Source organism: Acipenser ruthenus, unplaced genomic scaffold (assembly GCF_902713425.1).
Source record: "Acipenser ruthenus unplaced genomic scaffold, fAciRut3.2 maternal haplotype, whole genome shotgun sequence".
In the NCBI taxonomy this organism is placed as follows: Eukaryota; Metazoa; Chordata; class Actinopteri; order Acipenseriformes; family Acipenseridae; genus Acipenser; species Acipenser ruthenus.
The window spans coordinates 13,017-35,650 of record NW_026708332.1 but is presented as its reverse complement, the minus strand read 5'-3'; the positions used below and the strand labels follow the sequence as shown (position 1 = coordinate 35,650).

The 22,634-nt window shown below is 44.1% G+C and overlaps 1 protein-coding gene across 1 annotated transcript in view; it reads left to right on the top strand.

The window, feature by feature from the left end:
- Positions 1-3,131: 3,131 nt before the first annotated feature.
- Positions 3,132-22,634, top strand: part of LOC117395323 (pleckstrin homology domain-containing family O member 1-like) — a 31,428-nt gene continuing 11,925 nt past the window's right edge. Inside the window, exons 1-2 of the mRNA XM_059020865.1 lie at positions 3,132-3,449; positions 4,194-4,340. Of these exons, the coding sequence (XP_058876848.1) occupies positions 3,423-3,449; positions 4,194-4,340 (174 nt within the window). The 5' untranslated portion in view covers positions 3,132-3,422. The remainder of the gene's footprint in view (positions 3,450-4,193; positions 4,341-22,634) is intronic.

Genomic DNA, 22,634 nt, shown 5'->3' with positions numbered 1-22,634 from the left:
GCATCCCCACAGCATGATGCTGCCACCATCATACTTCACTGTAGGGATGGTGTGTCTTGAGGCATGGGCAGTGTTAGGTTTGCGCCACACATAGCGCTTTGAGTTTTGGCCAAAAAGCTCTATCTTGGTCTCATCTGACCACAACACCTTTTCCCACATCGCAGCTGGGTCACTCTCATGCTTTCAAGCAAACTCCAGACGTGCTTTCAGATGGTACTTTTTGAGTAACGGCTTCTTTCTTGCCACCCTCCCATACAGGCCAGTGTTATGCAGAGCTCTTGATATGGTTGACTGGTGCACCATTACTCCACTCCCAGCCACTGAACTCTGTAGCTCCTTCAAAGTGATTGTTGGCCTCTCTGTGGCTTCTCTCACAAGTCTCCTTCTTGTTTGAGTGCTGAGTTTTGAGGGACAGCCTTTTCTTGGCAGTGCCTGGGTGGTGTGATGCAGCTTCCACTTCCTGATTATTGATCCAAATGTGCTCACTGGGATATCCAAACACTTGGATATTATTTTGTACCCTTTCCCTAATCTATGCATTTGTATTACTTTATCTCTAACTTCTGTAGAATGCTCTTTGGTCTTCATTTTCCTTCAGATTCACAGCCTGACCAATGATCCTTCAACAGTGGGGTTTTTATCCAGAAAATGTGACAGCAACTTTAATGGTTCACAGGTGGAGGCCAATGGTAAGGTAATTGTGTCCTCGTTAGGGCAATTTCTTTCATCCGTGTAAACTGGGAGCTTCCACAGCACAGGGGTTGAATACTTATGCAAGCAAGATATTTCAGTTTTTTATTTTTCTTAAAAATATTTCCCAACAACCAATGTCACCTTACAATAATTGATTTTGAGTTTCAGAGTTTTAAAATAAAATAGAAGAACGCAATTTCAATGTACCATTTGTAATTCAGTAATATGAGAGAATTGGTCAGGGGTCTGAACACTTTTGCAAGACACTGTATATATACACAGTGTATATATATATATATATATATATATATATATATATATATATATATATATATATATATATATATATATATACATATATATATATATGATGCACTTTCGACATCACAAGGTAAAACCTTGGTCTCATTTTCAGATCCCCAAAGTTTGAGAAATGAAGGAAGCGTCTTTGTTGTTTTGTTGTAACTTCCTTTCTGAAAATCCAAGTCGTTTTCTGAAGCAGAAACATTAATTATGGATATGAAAATGACCCACGTGATTTTAAACAGGGCCGCTAGACTTAGTTCCCTTTTACTGAAGCCTGTGTGGTCTAACTGTTGACAGGAGGCCCTGAAATTAATGTGACCCCTGGTCCTTGTTTCTTTTTTCAGGTCAAAAGAGTCCCCTGGGTCGACATTGTCTATACCTTTTAGGATTTTGAATGTTTGAATCAGATCGCCACGTAGTCTTCTTTGTTCAAGACTGAATAGATTCAATTCTTTTAGCCTGTCTGCATACGACATGCCTTTTAAACCCGGGATAATTCTGGTTGCTCTTCTTTGCACTCTTTCTAGAGCAGCAATATCCTTTTTGTAACAAGGTGACCAGAACTGAACACAATATTCTAGGTGAAGTCTTACTAATGCATTGTAAAGTTTTAACATTACTTCCCTTGATTTAAATTCAACACTTCTCACAATATATCCGAGCATCTTGTTGGCCTTTTTTATAGCTTCCCCACATTGTCTAGATGAAGACATTTCTGAATCAACATAAACCCCTAGGTCTTTTTCATAGATCCCCTTCTTCAGTTTTAGTATCTCCCATATGATATTTATAATGCACATTTTTATTGCCTGCATGCAATACTTTACACCTTTCTCTATTAAATGTCATTTGCCATGTGTCTGCCCATTTCTGAATGCTGTCTAGATCATTTTGACGACTCCTATTTTTGTGTTGTCTGCAAATTTAACAAGTTTGCTTACTATACCAGAATCTAAATCATTAATGTAGATTAGGAATAGCAGAGGACCTAATACTGATCCCTGTGGTACACCATTGGTTACCTCACTCCATTTTGAGGTTTCTCCTCTAATCAGTACTTTCTGTTTTCTACATGTTAACCACTCCCTAATCCATGTGCATGCATTTCCTTGAATCCCTACTGCGTTCAGTTTGAGAATTAATCTTTTATGAGGGACTTTGTCAAAAGCTTTCTGGAAATCTAAATAAACCATGTCGTATGCTTTGCAATTATCCATTGTCGATGTTGCATCCTCAAAAAAGTCAAGCAGGTTAGTTAGACACAATCTCACTTTCCTAAAACCATGCTGACTCTTTCCCAGGATATTGTTACCATATAGGTAATTTTCCATTTCAGATCTTATTATAGTTTCCATAAGTTTACGTATAACATAAGTCAGGCTTACTGGTCTGTAGTTACCTGGTTCAGTTTTACTGGCCTTGTTGTTTACTAGCCCCAAACTGACAGGTGGATTTCTCCTGTCAGAATTTCCAGTTAACTAGTAAATTAAGTAAAGGGGTTTAAAAAGACGTACTAATGTAATAGTGATACTTGCATTTGTGTGTTAATATCAGAGCTAACATTAACAGCGCGGCACAGAGCTCAAGCTGGACAGGAACTCTCTGTGTCCGGAAAAGAATGCAGTGTATACTGCTGTACCTTCAGATTTTTAAATCGATCGAGTCCATCTTTCCTGTTTGTTGTGAAGCTTCTACACTACGCTACCCACAATTGTATTACATTTAAAAGCAAGTTGTATTTGGTCTAATTAAAATATGTATGTGCACGTTTGCAAAACAAAACAAACAAAGATAATCTCGCCGGCGGCTTCTTTACCGCTGTTCCAAAATGTGCTCTTGGTATTTCCTCCGCTAGTTGTTCTGTCTGAGTGATGACATCACAGCACGACGCTTTGAAGTATAGATGGAGTTACAGAGCGGGGGTGGGGTGGGCAGAACCTCTGCGACTTGGGAGGAACGCGTGTGGGGGGCTGCTGTCATGATACAGTGTCATCGCGCTGTAACCAGAGATTACCAATTCAGAGAGAGAGAGAGAGAGAGAGAGAGAGAGAGAGAGAGAGAGAGAGAGAGAGAGAGAGAGAGAGAGAGAGAGAGAGAGAGAGAGAGAGAGAGAGAGAGAGAGAGAGAGAGAGAGAGAGAGAGAGAGAGAGAGAGAGAGAGAGAGAGAGAGAGCAGGGTAACTTCCACTCTGCGAGAGACAGTGTGTGAGAGACAGGAGGAAGCGGTACACGACACAGAGAGGGGGACCCCGAGACATAGCCCCCCTCCACCTCCTGCTTTTAAGCCTTTCACCCTTTAAAGAAGTCTCAGCCAGAAACTGTGCATAAGACGAAGGCGACTTTCGGAGAATTATTATTAATAAGAGTAATAATAATAATAATAATAGCAATAACACTGCAACATTGATTGGTTTTGCAGTCACAATGAAGAAGAATAACTCGGCTAAACGGGTAAGCTGCGGAGCGCTATGTGTGTATTGTCTGCGTGTGATGTTGTGTAAGGTCTGTATGTTAAATCTGTGTTTCTGAATGGCTACCCTCATTTGAATAACGTTTCTTATCGTTGTGTTTTGTTACATTATTTTATAAACAGCAGAACAAAGAAATCGCATTCTAACACTATGGGCAAAACACAGTGATTATTGTGTGTGTGTGTGTGTGTGTGTGTGTGTGCGTGACTGGATTATCATGTACAGTTAGTGTGCCGCCGGATATATTATTGTTCCAGACAAGTATGCTGGTAATATATACCACTATTTCACATCAGAAGCAATACTGTAGACGCCGCCTTTCTTCAGTTCATTCATGTATTTGTCTGTTGAAAACACACACATTTTCTTTTTCTTTCTTTTTTTTAAAAATTTTCATTCAATTATAAAATCTATGAACGAGATTAAAATACAGAAGGAAATCATGTTTATACACATGAATACAATATAGGACGGTATTATTATTATTATTATTATTATTATTATTATTATTATTATTATTATTATTATTATTCTCACTTCATTACATTGTAAAATATGCGGTTGCTGTAAGGGGATAGACGCAAGCCTGGAGCCCCGGTGCTTCTTTATTGAGGGGCTCTGCATTTCCGCGGCGCTGTCTGTTTCAAATCGCAATTACCCCTCAGTTTTATTATTGGTTTTTCGTGTGTGTTCATTTACCTGTCGAATTGTTTATTGTCTACAGGGCCCCCAGGATACCAGCCAGCCGGCTTCCCAGCCCGAGAAAATCGGCTGGATCCGTAAATTCTGTGGAAAGGGAATCTTCCGGGAGATCTGGAAAAACCGTTTCGTGGTGCTGAAAGGAGACCAGCTTTACATTTCTGAAAAAGAGGTACGGCTTCATTTATTACGTGGTGTTCTTGGATTTCATGCTGCTTCACGTGTAAACACTATATAATCGCGGAGTGGTAGTTATTACGGGATTGATTTTATTCAGAGTTTCATAGTTGTGAATACATGCCACTGTCCCGGCAACGTTTTATAACATATTTTCAATGTTGTAGTTATGAAAATCACACCGACACGTGGTTTAGCCTCGCACATACACTTGAAGTTGAAAAACAAACAAACAAACAAACAAACAAACAAACAAGTAAATAAATAAATAAACGGCATAATTGGTATAGCCTTTTCAGAATACTGATTTGAAATCAGATTGAATTACAACAAACCGTAGGCCTACGCTTTTTAGTTATAATATCAATAGGTTAGACCGGGCTGGTTGTCACACGGGTTGGTTGTCACAGTGCTCATAACTATGACACTAGATCTAACATAAAGGTTAGCACATATTTCATTTTTTCATACCCAAAGTAAAAAATGTATATCTTGTTATTTATGTTATAACTCTTAGTAGTATTGGAGTTATTTACTGTTTGTCCTCCGGTTCTGTGGAGGCTGTGGTATTATTTTGTAGCATGGGTCAACATTTCAAATATATATATAGGCCTATATTTTTTATGTTCACATAAAAAGTAAAAATACAACTGTCTCTGTCATTGTTATTTAAAAAAAAAAAAAATGTTGCCTTATTGTCTACTGTAAACCAAGAACATACTTTGTGACAACCAACCCCATATCGTGTGACAAGCAACCCCAGTATGGGGCATGCTGTCACAGGTGACCGGCGCATTTTCAACCGTCTAAATATCATATCTGGAATAAAGTTACGCTGAAATAAAAAACATCAATTTGTACGTGAAGAGTTATTCTTCAATATAACGAGGAACAGAACCTCGCAGAATGTCACCAGATTGAGGAAAATAATAAAGAGTAAAACGTGTGACAACCAGCCCCGGTCTCCCCTACAAACAGGCAGTCTTTGTTATAGTCACAACTTAAATTGCATGAACTTTAAATAATTGTGTAACTAGAATTGTTACACTGTGCGAGTCTTTTTAAGATTGAGAAAATCACGCTTTTCTTTGAAACCCTTTGCTTGTCCTGCTGCACAGCCGCACTGTGAATCAGGGTTACATGGATATAGTGTGGCGTCTGACTGAACACTGTAAGCTTGACGCCAATACAAACCTTGGGAGGATACAATGTGCACCTCTTGTGGGGATCAATACAGGGGCACCGGAAACACGCAGGCCATTCCGCAAGTTCTCTATAGCTTCATATATTAAAGTTCTTCCTGTGTAGACGTGAAACTCACCTTATCAGTAGCCGGCTGTGTTATTCAGAGCCACTCGTTTCATTTTGCCTTGTCAGTAGCCGGCTGTGTTATTCAGTGCCACTCGTTTCATTTTGCCTTGTCAGTAGCAGGCTGTGTTATTTAGTGCCACTCGTTTCATATTGCCTTGTCAGTAGCCGGCTGTGTTATTCAGTGCCACTCGTTTCATTTTGCCTTGTCAGTAGCCGGCTGTGTTATTCAGAGCCACTCGTTTCATTTTGCCTTGTCAGTAGCCGGCTGTGTTATTCAGAGCCACTCGTTTCATTTTGCCTTGTCAGTAGCCGGCTGTGTTATTCAGTGCCACTCGTTTCATTTTGCCTTGTCAGTAGCCGGCTGTGTTATTCAGTGCCACTCGTTTCATTTTGCCTTGTCAGTAGCCGGCTGTGTTATTCAGTGCCACTCGTTTCATTTTGCCTTGTCAGTAGCCGGTCTTGTTATTCAGAGCCACTCGTTTCATTTTGCCTTGTCAGTAGCCGGCTGTGTTATTCAGTGCCACTCGTTTCATTTTGCCTTGTCAGTAGCCGGCTGTGTTATTCAGAGCCACTCGTTTCATTTTGCCTTGTCAGTAGCCGGCTGTGTTATTCAGTGCCACTCGTTTCATTTTGCCTTGTCAGTAGCAGGCTGTGTTATTTAGTGCCACTCGTTTCATATTGCCTTGTCAGTAGCCGGCTGTGTTATTCAGTGCCACTCGTTTCATTTTGCCTTGTCAGTAGCCGGCTGTGTTATTCAGTGCCACTCGTTTCATTTTGCCTTGTCAGTAGCCGGCTGTGTTATTCAGAGCCACTCGTTTCATTTTGCCTTGTCAGTCACTACAGTAGAGCGTTTTTGTTTCCGGTAGCGCAACCGCCAAAACAGTTACCAAACTAGAAATGAACTCAGCCATTTAAATGCTTTGTGTTTTATTCATTGGAGAATTATAATTGGTGTTTTGTCAGTAAAATAGCTTTGACATCAGTTTAGGGTTTGGTGTAAATTGTAAATATTGTAGTTAAAATGTATATATTGTATTAAGTTATTTTATTTTCTGCACTATTAGTAATTTTTTTAGGAATAGCAGACTGGATATTAAGACTTGCTGTGTTAACTGTGTGATACAGTATAGCAGACTGGACATTAAAATACTTTTTTGTTTTTATTAATGAACAGTATTGTGATCATACTGTATCCCTTATAAAAGTTTCCCACAGTAAAAGCAGAGCAGAGTGCAGTAAAGCACAGTGAAAGCATTGTAAAGCACAGAGAGGTCTGGTAAAATATAGGGAAGCATTGTAAAGCACAGAGAGATCTGGTAAAGCATAGGGAAGCATTGCAAAGCACAGAGAGGTCTGGTAAAGCATAGGGAAGCATTGTAAAGCACAGAGAGGTGTGGTAAAGCATAGGCAAGCTTGTAAAGCACAGAGAGGTCTGGTAAAGCATAGGCAAGCATTGTAAAGCACAGAGGGGTACGGTAAAGCATAGGCAAGCATTGTAAAGCACAGAGAGGTATGGTAAAGCATAGGGAAGCATTGTAAAGCACAGAGAGGTCTGGTAAAGCACAGGCAAGCATTGCAAAGCACAGAGAGGTATGGTAAAGCATAGGGAAGCATTGTAAAGCACAGAGGTATGGTAAAACATATTAAAAACATGACAAACCACGGGAAACCGTGCACATTTAATGTGGTAAACTTTACAAGGGGATATGCAGCATGTAATGTGGATCCCTTTTATTTAATATAACAGATCCCATTACTGTGCATAATAATAATGTACACATGCATGTTCTCAGCTGTAATTGAAGGCTTCTTGCTGTTGCTTTTTAAAGCTAGTTGCTTGGGTTATTGTCGATTATTACCTGTCTGGTACTGAATTAGGAAACCGGCTGCTGTTTGCACCTCTTGAAGGAAGCAGGTGGATTAAGGTGACTTTAAGAAGTGTGTCTCATAACTGGCATGCAGTGGGGTTGACAGTAATGCTGGTGTGTGTCAGTGTGTGTGGTTGCAGTAGCCTCTATAAATGACACTGTGTCTGTGAGGTCTGCCACTACAGAGCTTCTCTCAGTCTTGCCAAGCAGCTTTTGCATTAAAACCACATCCTGCTAGCATTTGCCTAGAGGATAGCGACACACTGGCCCGATTCACACAGATAGGTTAGAGCATTAACTTATTAATGTTTAATGTGTGGTACAGTATAGCACACTGGATATTAAAATACTTTTTATTGTGTTTAGTGAAAGCATAGCACACTGTAATAAAGCACAGTGAAAGCATGGTAAAGCACAGGAAAGCATTGTAATACCCAGAGATGTATGGTAAAGCATATTGCAAAACATGGCAAACTGTGGTAAATGGGTCTGTTGCAATGATAAAAAAAGAAACAGGAGGCTGAAAAAAACCACAAATAAAAGAAATAAAATAAAACTACAAAACAGCAGGAAAGTCTATCACGTTGATTCAATAACATCTATGCTAACATCTACCACCATGCGAGTGTTACTGTCGTTTAAAACGTATTATTATTATTATTATTATTATTATTATTATTATTATTATTGTTATCGATAACTAAAAGACAGTAACAACGTACGCTTTAATGCTACAAACAAAAGCTGCCAAACAAAACATACACAGAATTGCCATACTATAGGAAATACGTTTGAATATTATCTGTACAAATGACATTTTCCATCAGAAAGACATTGTCAGTACACAATCCATTATCCCTGGAGGGGGTGAAAATTGAAAGAGCAGAGGCAGTGACACGCCCCCGTCAAATCGCATCCTGCTAACATACATGAAATACTTTCTAAACAAAGTTGTTAAGGCAAGAGAAAGGCAGACAAAAGTCATCAAGCACATCGCATCGACTTCATGTATTAAACGTAAATAAATGACCAACAAAATGATTGTAGGCTGTTGTGTACCAGTGGTGGCTGGTGACTTCAGAAGAGGCACAGCTACAACCCGCTGTTTCATCAATCTGCCATACACACAACAAGAAGCTTCATCAGTGTCTTTCTGGATCTCTTCTATTTTCTTGGTTTACAGTAGACAATAATGCAACATTTTTTTGTTTTTTTTTAAATAACATAAAGTTTCTTCTGTGTACAATGACAGAAAAAGTGGTATTTTTACTTTTTATGTGAACATAAAAAATATAGACCTCTATATGTTTGAAATGTTGCCCCATGCTACAAAATAATACCACAGCCTCCACAGAACTGGAGAACAAACAGTAAATAACTTAAATAAGCATTACATGGTGACATATCCCACATGCTGGTGTAAAAAAAGTAGAAAGAAAAAACTTCTTCCTATAGGATTTATATGTGACAACCAACCCCAAAAACTATGTGACAACCTGCCCCAACCTGACTTTACATGATAATTTAATTCTCTCAGACCTACTGGAAGAACCTACTGGTTTTGTTTTTACACCAACAGATAGCCAGTATCTGGTTCTATTAACATGGCCATCAGTTCAAACAAACTCCAATACTACTAAGAGTTATAACATAAATAACAAGATATACATTTTTTACTTTGGATATGATAAAAAATGAAATATGTGCTAACATTTATGTTAGATGGAATTGACCTCGAATTACAAGATGGTTGAGTTCCAGACAATAGAACACACATTTCAGTGTTAGTGTCACCTGCCTGCACCGTCTAGTGTCATAGTTACGAGCTCTTTCTGTTCTGCCTTCTTCTCCTTGAGATATTTGAAATATTCGCTATATATCTAACCTCAGACGACTCGTGTCATTTTGAAATACCGTATGTATTTAGAAACTAAAATTAAATATAGAAGCATTTAAAATCATCAAAACCTATAAACCCTTTGCCGTTTTCCATACACTACATGTATGCCGAACACGAGTACAGTTAGTAATAATAATACTAGCACGAATTCGGAGGTCATTATATTTCAATGTAATATTTTTCAATTACCTACTGTATTTGTGTTTTTTTTTTTAAAGCCCAATTGCTTGAACACAACACACTTACTGTATTCTACCGTTAAAAATGCCTGCATAAGACAAGCACCACTTAGGACTAACAAGTAACTATGATGTGATAGGTGTACAGAAACGTGGTTATATGAGAGTGATTATAATATTAGAATGAATATAATATTAGTGGACATACACTGCATAGGAAAGACAGGCAGGACAGAAGAAGTGGAGGGGTAGCGCTATACATAAAAAAGTCTTGAAGCCCAGGTGTTAAATCTGGATGAAGAAAAGAGAATCAATATGGGTCAGAATAATGGACAAAAATTCAAAGGGCATAATAATAGGAGCGTGCTATAGACCTCCAAATTCAGACGCCGAGCAAAATAATCTGTTATACAATGACATTAGAAATGCGTGTAGCAAAGGAGAAGCCATACTAATGGGGCTTTACTACTTCCCCCTATAAAATATAACAATCTCATGTTGTATTGTATTTGAAAAACTGCAGATGCTGTTAGATCCTGCCTTTTGTACCCAGACTGGGCTCTAACAACCTAGCCCTGATATCCCTATAGAGATAATAAGGCTTTATGTTCTTAGTTCATCTCAATAAGCTTCCAGTTTATTTTGTCGACTCTGTTTATGCAAGACAATAGATACCTCAGTGCTGTTTTCTCCAACATGACACAAGCAGCTGCAGAAAGAGCAGCACATCAAGCGAGGCAGTCAGTCAGAGAGCAGTGGTAGGTGCAGCTGTCACTCGATGAGCAGCTGCAGGATGAGCAGCTGCAGAAAGAGCAGCACATCAAGCGAGGCAGTCAGTCAGAGAGCAGTGGTAGGTGCAGCTGTCACTCGATGAGCAGCTGCAGGATGAGCAGCTGCAGAAAGAATAGCACATCAAGCGAGGCAGTCAGTCAGAGAACAGTGGTAGGTGCAGCTGTCACTCGATGAGCATCTGCAGGATGAGCAGCTGCAGAAAGAGCTGCACATCAAGCGAGGCAGTCAATCAGAGAGCAGTGGTAGGTGCAGCTGTCACTCGATGAGCATCTGCAGGATGAGCAGCTGCAGAAAGAGCTGCACATCAAGCGAGGCAGTCAATCAGAGAGCAGTGGTAGGTGCAGCTGTCACTCGATGAGCAGCTGCAGAAAGAGCAGCACATCAAGCGAGGCAGTCAGTCAGAGAGCAGTGGTAGGTGTAGCTGTCACTCGATGAGCAGCTGCAGAAAGAGCTACACATCAAGCGAGGCAGTCAGTCAGAGAGCAGTGGTAGGTGCAGCTGTCACTCGATGAGCAGCTGCAGGATGAGCAGCACATCAAGCGAGGCAGTCAGTCAGAGAGCAGTGGTAGGTGCAGCTGTCACTCGATGAGCAGCTGCAGGATGAGCAGCTGCAGAAAGAGCTACACATCAAGCGAGGCAGTCAATCAGAGAGCAGTGGTAGGTGCAGCTGTCACTCGATGAGCAGCTGCAGAAAGAGCAGCACATCAAGCGAGGCAGTGAGTCAGAGAGCAGTGGTAGGTGCAGCTGTCACTCGATGAGCAGCTGCAGGATGAGCAGCTGCAGAAAGTACTGCACATCAAGCGAGGCAGTCAGTCAGAGAGCAGTGGTAGGTGCAGCTGTCACTCGATGAGCAGCTGCAGGATGAGCAGCTGCAGAAAGAGCTACACATCAAGCGAGGCAGTGAGTCAGAGAGCAGTGGTAGGTGCAGCTGTCACTCGATGAGCAGCTGCAGGATGAGCAGCACATCAAGCGAGGCATTCAGTCAGAGAGCAGTGATAGGTGCAGCTGTCACTCGATGAGCAGCTGCAGGATGAGCAGCTGCAGAAATAGCAGCACATCAAGCGAGGCAGTCAGTCAGAGAGCAGTGGTAGGTGCAGCTGTCACTCGATGAGCAAGTATAAGTGTTAAGGATCAGTGGCACCAAAAAAGTAACAAGTATTAATGCTATTTTTGCAAGCATTTATTAATAACACATAGCGTTTCACAGTCATTTTTACAAACAATTTCACAAACAATTACAATATAAAAATGATTAGGACTTTCGGCGAGAGAGAAGAGGGGAGACCTCCAGGCTCTACATTTCACTGTTGTATACATTTTATTTTCTGCAGAATGAATATGAAAGTGTTGTGTGTGAGGATTGAGTCCCCAGTGTGGAGCAGATACACAAACACAGAGTAGAGAGAGGCAGAAACACACTGACATCAGAAGAGAGGCAGGATATCCCAGGGCAAAGCATTGGGAGCTGAAGAAATATCTCATCAATCTTCCCGGTCCTGCAGACTGTATGCTGGGCGTGGAGTAGGCTGGTTGGTTCTGGGCAGGAAGGATCCCCTGCAGGAGTGCGCACAGTTTATCACTCTGCACCTGAACGCAAAGCTTGCAAACAGAGATTTCTTTACCCCAGCGTTGAACCAGATATCGTGTTTAAAATGACAATATGTTTGCTGCATCAGGTGTCAAAGCTGAACATTTTAGCAGATACAGTTTAGTCAATGGTTCTGTGAAAGGTTAAACCCAGAATAAGTCTCTCTCTCTCTCTCTCTCTCTCTCTCTCTCTCTCTCTCTCTCTCTCTCTCTCTCTCTCCCTCTCTCTCTCTCTGTCTGTCTGTCTCTGTCTGTCTGTCTGTCTGTCTGTTTCTCTCTCTATTTGTCTGTCTGTCTCCCTCTCTCTCTCTGTGTCTCCCTCTCTCTCTCTCTCTCTCTCTCTGTCTCTCTGTCTGTCTGTCTCTGTCTGTCTGTCTCTCTCTCTATTTGTCTGTCTGTTTGTCTCCCTCTCTCTCTCTCTCTCTCTCTCTCTCTCTCTCTCTCTCTCTCTCTCTCTCTCTCTCTCTCTCTCTCTGTCTCTCTGTCTGTCTGTCTGTCTGTCTCAAATTCAAATTCAAAGGGTGCTTTACTGGCATGACTAACATCAGCAGTATTGCCAAAGCAATTACAGTACATAACATGTGTAACAACATATCATACAAAAAACAAAAACAAACAAACAAACAAAAAAACACATATTAACAGTATTGCACAAGTGAGATAGAATAAAAATAAAAGTATGGAAAAATACAGATTAAAATAAATAAATAAAGCAATAATATGTTCATGGTAATTTAAACGATAAAGGAAATAATATTTACAGTAACAGTAAATAATAATATCAATAATAACAACAGTTCAGTGAGATTTAACAGGATGTGAACCCCAGTGATGCCTCAGTGCAGAGCGCTCACCCAGCGTCCCTCAGGCTGGTACAGGCGGACACATACTGGGCAGCCAGCGGGGCTGTGCGTCCCTCCCTCAGGGGGACAAATAGTTTTTCTGTGTTGGTCATTTTTGGGAAATGGGGGAGGGATATTGTAAATATTTCAAAATATTTTTTCCTTGTTTGGGAGTATTTATTACAATTTAGGAGAAAGTGCATCTCTGTCTCTACCTGTCCTGTCTCACAGTGACCACACAGCCGATCTTCTCTGGGCAGCCAGGTTTTTTTGTGTCTCCCTTTTTCTATGGCCAGGCTGTGGTCACTGAGCCTGTCCTTGGTCAGGATCTGTCTGTGCCTTGTATCTGTGACAGTGAAGAGATACTCTGCGAGGGTGTAGTCTCTGTTTAGGGCTCGATAGCAATCCAGTTTATTTGGGGATTTAGTTTCATTGTCCCAATGTTCCAGATAAGATGCTTTGTTTTGTTTTATAATTTGGTTGACTCTGATTGGCAGCAGGTTAGCAGTGCTGATTTGAAGCTGGTTAGTGTTAGTGGAGGTTAGGGCAGTGAGCTTCAGGGCCAGCTGATTGAGGGCACTCTTTTCTGGGCTGAACTCTTGGGTTTACAGGGCCTTGTACTGTAGTGAGTCTGGGGGGCTTGTGCGGAGATGCATCCAAAATTTTAGTGCTCTTTTTTGGATGTGGATGAGCAGTGGGTAACGACCTAATTCAGCCCTGCATGCATGATTAGGTATTTTCCTCTGTACTTGTAATATATTTTTGCAGAATTCTGCATGCAGGGTTACTGTAGGATGCTTGTTCCATGTTGTGTAATACTGCTAACTGAGTGGAGCCCTCTCTCTCTCTCTTTCTCTCTCTCTCTCTGATTGTACCTAGTTGCAAAAGCCCCTAACAGAAGTGAGATCTTACACAACCAGATCTTTGGTTACATCTAGTTTGAGTTTGTGGTTTTTAACTGAGACAAAGATGAAAAACAAAAAATGACTGTTCCTCATTTTGATTACATTTCCAAATAAGGATAAAAATGACTTCAGGCGAGTCACATAGCATTTCAGTATGTAGTGTGGGGTCTGTTAGCTTTGGTGCAGTCTTGTCCGGGGAGAAATTTGAGACAGTTATCCTTTACCACATCTGTCCCTCTGCTGTCGAGTTTAATGGTCCTCAAACCAAAAGGTACCTTTGGAGCTAATCTGAGAGCCAGCCATCTTTATTTAGCATTTAGCAGGACTGTGTCTCTCTGAGGGACTGAGAGGGAGGGAGGCAGTGTGGCTCGGTGGTTAGAGCTGTGGGACTGGGAGGGATGGAGGGAGGCAGTGTGGTTCGGTGGTTAGAGCTGAGGGGCTGGGATGGAGGGAGGCAGTGTGGCTCGGAGGTTAGAGCTGAGAGGCTGGGATGGAGGGAGGCAGTGTGGTTCGGTGGTTAGAGCTGTGGGACTGGGAGGGATGGAGGGAGGCAGTGTGGTTCGGTGGTTAGAGCTGAGGGGCTGGGATGGAGGGAGGCAGTGTGGCTCGGAGGTTAGAGCTGAGAGGCTGGGATGGAGGGAGGCAGTGTGGTTCGGTGGTTAGAGCTGAGGGGCTGGGATGGAGGGAGGGAGGTAGTGTGGCTCAGTGGTTAGGGCTGAGGGGCTGGGATGGAGGGAGGGAGGCAGTGTGGCTCAGTGGTTAGAGCTGAGGGGCTGGGACAGAGGGAGGGAAGCAGTGTGGCTCAGTGGTTAGAGCTGAGGGGCTGGGAGGGAGGGAGGCGGTGTGGCTCGGTGGTTAGAACTGAGGGGCTGGGATGGAGGGAGGCAGTGTGGCTCAGTGGTTAGAGCTGAGGGGCTGGGAGGGAGGGAGGGAGGGAGGCAGTGTGGCTCGGTGGTTAGAGCTGAGGGTCTGGGAGGGATGGAGGGAGGGAGGCAGTGTGGCTCAGTGGTTAGAGCTGAGGGGCTGGGAGGGACGGAGGGAGGGAGGCAGTGTGGCTCGGTGGTTAGAACTGAGGGGCTGGGATGGAGGGAGGGAGGGAGGCAGTGTGGCTCGATGGTTAGAGCTGTGGGACTGGGAGGGAAGGAGACAGTGTGGCTCGGTGGTTAGAGCTGTGCGACTGGGAGGGAGGGAGGGAGGGAGGCAGTGGCTCAGTGGTTAGAGCTGACAGACTGGGAGGGAGGGAGGGAGGGAGGCAGTGGCTCAGTGGTTAGAGCTGACAGACTGGGAGGGATGGAGGGAGGGAGGCAGTGTTGCTCGGTGGTTAGAGCTTAGGGGCTGGGAGGTCCTGTTGTTTTAAGTTCAGAATGCAGAAATTGCCCAGTTGCAGTTCTGCCTTCTGTGCTGTACCTACTTCATCATTGAAACTGTTTACATCCACATAGATCATACATCACACGGGGAGATAAAACCAAACAGATTGCAGACAATACTGACACGTGAAGTGACATGTGAAGTGACACTCGCAGTGCTGGTCCTTTCAGGCAGGCTCTCAGCTTCCTTTCACTCTTTTTCCCTTTGCATCTCCACCCTGCCAAGCCTGCGGTTCAGGGCTGACAAGCTGATGGTAATTAGGTGTGCCTAATTGATTAATCCCAGGCACTCTCTGTGCATCAGACCAGATATGGGGTTAACTAGGGACAGGTGGAAAGTTTGCAATGCCATGTACCAGGGGTCCCAAGCTCTGTCCAAAGGAGCAATGTTACAAAGGTCACTGGGACTATCAAAATTTGAGGGTGGGGGAAGGCAGTGTGGTATGGGGGCTGGGTCCTGGGCAGTGAAGGAGTGATGGTGGGGAGTGAGGGTGGGGAATTAGGGTTGGGAGTGAGGGTGGGGGAAGGCAGTGTGGTATGGGGGCTGGGTCCTGGGCAGTGAAGGAGTGATGGTGGGGAGTGAGGGTGGGGAGTGAGGGTGGGGGAAGGCAGTGTGGTATGGGGGCTGGGTCCTGGGCAGTGAAGGAGTGATGGTGGGGAGTGATGGTGGGGAGTGAGGGTGGGGGAAGGCAGTGTGGTATGGGGGCTGGGTCCTGGGCAGTGAAGGAGTGATAGTGGGGAGTGAGGGTGGGGAGTGAGGGTGGGGGAAGGCAGTGTGGTATGGGGGCTGGGTCCTGGGCAGTGAAGGAGTGATGGTGGGGAGTGATGGTGGGGGAGGGCAGTGTGGTATGGGGCTGGGTCCTGGGCAGTGAAGGAGTGATGGTGGGGAGTGAGGGTGGGGGAAGGCAGTGTGGTATGGGGGCTGGGTCCTGGGCAGTGAAGGAGTGATGGTGGGGAGTGATGGTGGGGAGTGAGGGTGGGGGAAGGCAGTGTGGTATGGGGGCTGGGTCCTGGGCAGTGAAGGAGTGATAGTGGGGAGTGAGGGTGGGGGAAGGCAGTGTGGTATGGGGGCTGGGTCCTGGGCAGTGAAGGAGTGATGGTGGGGAGTGAGGGTGGGGAATTAGGGTGGGGAGTGAGGGTGGGGGAAGGCAGTGTGGTATGGGGGCTGGGTCCTGGGCAGTGAAGGAGTGATAGTGGGGAGTGAGGGTGGGGAGTGAGGGTGGGGGAAGGCAGTGTGGTATGGGGGCTGGGTCCTGGGCAGTGAAGGAGTGATGGTGGGGAGTGAGGGTGGGGAATGAGGGTGGGGGAAGGCAGTGTGGTATGGGGGCTGGGTCCTGGGCAGTGAAGGAGTGATGGAGTTCGCTGAGCGTGTCTCCAGCATCTCTGTATAAATATATATAAAGAACCAAAAAATAAATAAGAAAGTGATTCAATGAAATAAACAAGCTGAGTCACTGGAGCAGGAGTCAGAGGCTGTGGTTCAAGCATCAGGCTGTGAGATTTTATTAAATGAAATCTAAAACAAAATACTTTTAACCACACAAAAACAAAAGCTGTCTAATAAGCTTCGAACAGAATAGCTGTATGGAGCAGCTGAATATAGGAGGGACAGGCTGAATTAGGAGGGAGAGGCTGAATACAGGAGGACCAGGCTGAATACAGGAGGGACAGGCTGAATACAGGAGGACCAGACTGAATACAGGAGGACCAGTCTGAATACAGGATGGACAGGCTGAATACAGGAGGACCAGGCTGAATACAGGAGGGACAGGCTGAATACAGGAGGACCAGGCTGAATACAGGAGGGACAGGCTGAATACAGTAGGGAGAGGCTGAATACAGGAGGGACAGGCTGAATACAGGAGGACCAGGCTGAATACAGGAGGGACAGGCTGAATACAGGAGGGAGAGGCTGAATACAGGAGGGACAGGCTGAATACAGGAGGACCAGGCTGAATACAGGAGGGACAGGCTGAATACAGGAGTGACAGGCTGAATACAGGAGGGACAGGCTGAATACAGGAGGACCAGGCTGAATACAGGAGGGACAGGCTGAATACAGGAGTGAGAGGCTGAATACAGGAGGACCAAGCTGAATACAGGAGGGACAGGCTGAATACAGGAGGCCCAGGCTGAATACAGGAGGGACAGGCTGAATACAGGAGGGAGAGGCTGAATACAGGAGGACCAGGCTGAATACAGGAGGGACAGGCTGAATACAGGAGGGACAGGCTGAATACAGGAGGGACAGGCTGAATACAGGATGGACAGGCTGGATGCAGGAAGACCAGACTGAAGTATCAATCAGTTTAGCAATTCAGCTTGACCAGCTGCATTCATAGTCACATGAAAATGAACTCTCAACTTGGTCATAAATTTAACACAAAATCAGTCACAAAAATACCCACTATTGACAAGTGAGGGGTTTTTCACCTTTTCACAGTCAGTATCAATAATAATAGTATTTAACAGCCGTCTCAGTCGACACACTGCGTCTAACCTCAAACCCTCACACTTCACCGCCTCGGATTGTCTGCCAGAGCGCTAAAAAAAGAAACGAGGACGCTTGTGTTGAATCTCATAGTGTGAGCTGTTTAGATGCTGAATGAAATGAAGAATACATGAACAGACAAGAACCAGCTAGGGGGAGGCTAGCCCTTGTAAAGTTTCACCATGATATGTTTGCACGGTCATTGCACGGTTTCCTCCCATGCTTTCCCCACGTTTATGCCATGCTTGTAACGCAGTTTACCCTGCTTTACCATACTGCTCTGTGCTTTACAATGTTTGACCTGCTTTACCAGACCTCTCTGTGCTTTACAATGCTTCCCTATGCTTTACCAGACCTCTCTGTGCTTTACAATGCTTCCCTATGCTTTACCAGACCTCTCTGTGCTTTACAATGCTTCCCTATGCTTTACCAGACCTCTCTGTGCTTTACAATGCTTCCCTATGCTTTACCAGACCTCTGTGCTTTACAATGCTTCCCTATGCTTTACCAGACCTCTCTGTGCTTCACAATGCTTCCCTGTGCTTTACCATACCGCTCTGTGCTTTACAATGCTTGCCTGTGCTTTACCATACCGCTCTGTGCTTCACAATGCTTGCCTGTGCTTTACCATGCTTTCACTTTGTTTTATCACACTTTGCAATGCTTATACTATAGGAAGCTTTTATAAGGGTCTGGGTTTGAATCCGAAACTCTCCAGTGAAATGAGTTTGTTGTCTCAGTTTTAGTCTTCTTCGTCGCGCAAAACCACTAATTCATCACAATTTCATACGGATGTCAGTCTCTGCTTGAGAGAGGCCCAGGGCTGAACGAATGGTGGTGAGACCAGCATTGCTGTATCCTGTGTGGTCTGTATCGCAGCGATGCCATTTCCTCCAGGAGAAAGAATCCAGATCGCGTCTCTCCTGGAACAAAGCCAGTGTCCTGTTCCTCCTGTACTGTGTGTCACTGGAACAAAGCCAGTGTCCTGTTCCTCCTGTACTGTGTGTCACTGGAACAAAGCCAGTGTCCTGTTCCTCCTGTACTGTGTATCACTGGAACAAAGCCAGTGTCCTGTTCCTCCTGTACTGTGTGTCACTGGAACAAAGCCAGTGTCCTGTTCCTCCTGTACTGTGTGTCACTGGAACAAAGCCAGTGTCCTGTTCCTCCTGTACAGTGTGTCACTGGAACAAAGCCAGTGTCCTGTTCCTCCTGTACTGTGTGTCACTGGAACAAAGCCAGTGTCCTGTTCCTCCTGTACTGTGTGTCACTGGAACAAAGCCAGTGTCCTGTTCCTCCTGTACTGTGTATCACTGGAACAAAGCCAGTGTCCTGTTCCTCCTGTACTGTGTATCACTGGAACAAAGCCAGTGTCCTGTTCCTCCTGTACTGTGTGTCACTGGAACAAAGCCAGTGTCCTGTTCCTCCTGTACAGTGTGTCACTGGAACAAAGCCAGTGTCCTGTTCCTCCTGTACTGTGTGTCACTGGAACAAAGCCAGTGTCCTGTTCCTCCTGTACTGTGTGTCACTGGAACAAAGCCAGTGTCCTGTTCCTCCTGTACTGTGTATCACTGGAACAAAGCCAGTGTCCTGTTCCTCCTGTACTGTGTATCACTGGAACAAAGCCAGTGTCCTGTTCCTCCTGTACTGTGTGTCACTGGAACAAAGCCAGTGTCCTGTTCCTCCTGTACAGTGTGTCACTGGAACAAAGCCAGTGTCCTGTTCCTCCTGTACTGTGTGTCACTGGAACAAAGCCAGTGTCCTGTTCCTCCTGTACTGTGTGTCACTGGAACAAAGCCAGTGTCCTGTTCCTCCTGTACTGTGTGTCACTGGAACAAAGCCAGTGTCCTGTTCCTCCTGTACTGTGTGTCACTGGAACAAAGCCAGTGTCCTGTTCCTCCTGTACTGTGTGTCACTGGAACAAAGCCAGTGTCCTGTTCCTCCTGTACAGTGTGTCACTGGAACAAAGCCAGTGTCCTGTTCCTCCTGTACTGTGTGTCACTGGAACAAAGCCAGTGTCCTGTTCCTCCTGTACTGTGTGTCACTGGAACAAAGCCAGTGTCCTGTTCCTCCTGTACTGTGTGTCACTGGAACAAAGCCAGTGTCCTGTTCCTCCTGTACTGTGTGTCACTGGAACAAAGCCAGTGTCCTGTTCATCCTGTACTGTGTGTGCGTGCTGTTGATGCACTGTGAAGGCCTGTTTAAACATGTGTCACAGCTCAACGGAACGGCAGATGTGCTCCACTATGACAACACTTGCTTTCTCTCAAAGAGTACAGATTGCTCTTGCAGTCTTTTCAAACCCATTAAGAGCTTTGAATGGGACACTCCACTTGGAAATGAAAAGCGCGAGCCAGCACTGAATTAAACAGCAAGACCCCCTATAACCCTCATCCAGCTGCAGCGAACTGATCCCTAACTGTGGTTTATTAAGCAATACAGGTGGGAGAAGATCTTAGTTCACAAAAACCCACAACCCTGAGCTACAAACAGCTGAGTGCTTGAAAAAAAAAAAACTAAAAGGAAGATTCTGAAATCTCATCAGACCTGTGCATAAATAGCTTATTCTTACTAGCCACAACCCCCAGCTAACCCCAACACCGCTTCCTTCAGTTCCTCTCCAGTCTGGCTGCTTGATTCCAGCTGGCTGTCATGCAGATTCTGTGGGTTTGTGTTCTCTGCAGGTCAGCCATCGCTGTCCAGCTGCATGGCTCTGTCTTGCCCTCTACACATACATACAGGGTGTAGCTAACTCATATACTCAGGTGAATAGCTACATTTGATCTACTGTACACCTTTCTTAGATGATTTGTCTATAAAGAAGGGCAGTAGTGTGGAGTCGTGGTTAGGGCTCTGGACTCTTGACCGGAGGGTTGTGGGTTCAATCCCAGGTGGGGGACATTGCTGCTGTACCCTTGAGCAAGGTACTTTACCTAGATTGCTCCAGTAAAAACCCAACTGTATAAATGGGTAATTGTATGTAAAAAATAATGTGATATCTTGTAACAATTGTAAGTCGCCCTGGATAAGGGTGTCTGCTAAGAAATAAATAAATAATAAAGAGAGGCTGGCAGTGTTAAGGGTCATGTAATAGTAATATCAAATCATCATTTCATGATATTAAAAAAAACTGAAATGTAATGGGATTGGGATAGTATGCATCATACCAACTATAAAACACACTTATATCTTAATTCAAGAACCATTCGGTGAACTACAATGAGCTACACACTGGTCTTGTATCATGATACAAGCAATACATGCCTCTATCATGATGTGATGTATCATATAAATAAAGTATCACGATTCATCGACACACACCCAGTTAAGCTGTGCTGGAGCAGGGAGTAAATTAGTTTATAAAGTCTGGGCTTGTCCAGGATTAAATACACTGGGTTTGACAGCATCTGTTCCATGCTTGCTGGGTCTAGTGCAGGGCGCTGGTAACCAGACTGACAGGGAGGCTAAGCAGCCGGTCTTCAATATCAGCATTCAGGAGCTATGCTAATAACATTCAATAACAGCTTGGATTCAGGAGCTACAGGAGCTATGCTAATAACATTCAATAACAGCGTGGATTCAGGAGCTACAGCAGCATGCTAATAACATTCAATAACAGCGTGGATTCAGGAGCTACAGCAGCATGCTAATAACATTCAATAACAGCGTGGATTCTGGAGCTACAGCAGCATGCTAATAACATTCAATAACAGCGTGGATTCAGGAGCTACAGCAGCATGCTAATAACATTCAATAACAGCGTGGATTCAGGAGCTACAGCAGCATGCTAATAACATTCAATAACAGCGTGGATTCAGGAGCTACAGCAGCATGCTAATAACATTCAATAACAGCGTGGATTCAGGAGCTACAGCAGCATGCTAATAACATTCAATAACAGCGTGGATTCAGGAGCTACAGCAGCATGCTAATAACATTCAATAACAGTGTGGATTCAGGAGCTACAGCAGCATGCTAATAACATTCAATAACAGTGTGGATTCAGGAGCTACAACAGCATGCTAATAACATTCAATAACAGCGTGGATTCAGGAGCTACAGCAGCATGCTAATAACATTCAATAACAGTGTGGATTCAGGAGCTACAGCAGCATGCTAATAACATTCAATAACAGCGTGGATTCAGGAGCTACAACAGCATGCTAATAACATTCAATAACAGCGTGGATTCAGGAGCTACAGCAGCATGCTAATAACATTCAATAACAGCGTGGATTCAGGAGCTACAGCAGCATGCTAATAACATTCAATAACAGCGTGGATTCAGGAGCTACAGCAGCATGCTAATAACATTCAATAACAGCGTGGATTCAGGAGCTACAGCAGCATGCTAATAACATTCAATAACAGCGTGGATTCAGGAGCTACAGCAGCATGCTAATAACATTCAATAACAGCGTGGATTCAGGAGCTACAGCAGCATGCTAATAACATTCAATAACAGCGTGGATTCAGGAGCTACAGCAGCATGCTAATAACATTCAATAACAGCGTGGATTCAGGAGCTACAGCAGCATGCTAATAACATTCAATAACAGCGTGGATTCAGGAGCTACAACAGCATGCTAATAACATTCAATAACAGCGTGGATTCAGGAGCTACAACAGCATGCTAATAACATTCAATAACAGCGTGGATTCAGGAGCTACAGCAGCATGCTAATAACATTCAATAACAGTGTGGATTCAGGAGCTACAGCAGCATGCTAATAACATTCAATAACAGCGTGGATTCAGGAGCTACAGCAGCATGCTAATAACATTCAATAACAGCGTGGATTCAGGAGCTACAGCAGCATGCTAATAACATTCAATAACAGCGTGGATTCAGGAGCTACAGCAGCATGCTAATAACATTCAATAACAGCGTGGATTCAGGAGCTACAGCAGCATGCTAATAACATTCAATAACAGCGTGGATTCAGGAGCTACAGCAGCATGCTAATAACATTCAATAACAGCGTGGATTCAGGAGCTACAGCAGCATGCTAATAACATTCAATAACAGCGTGGATTCAGGAGCTAC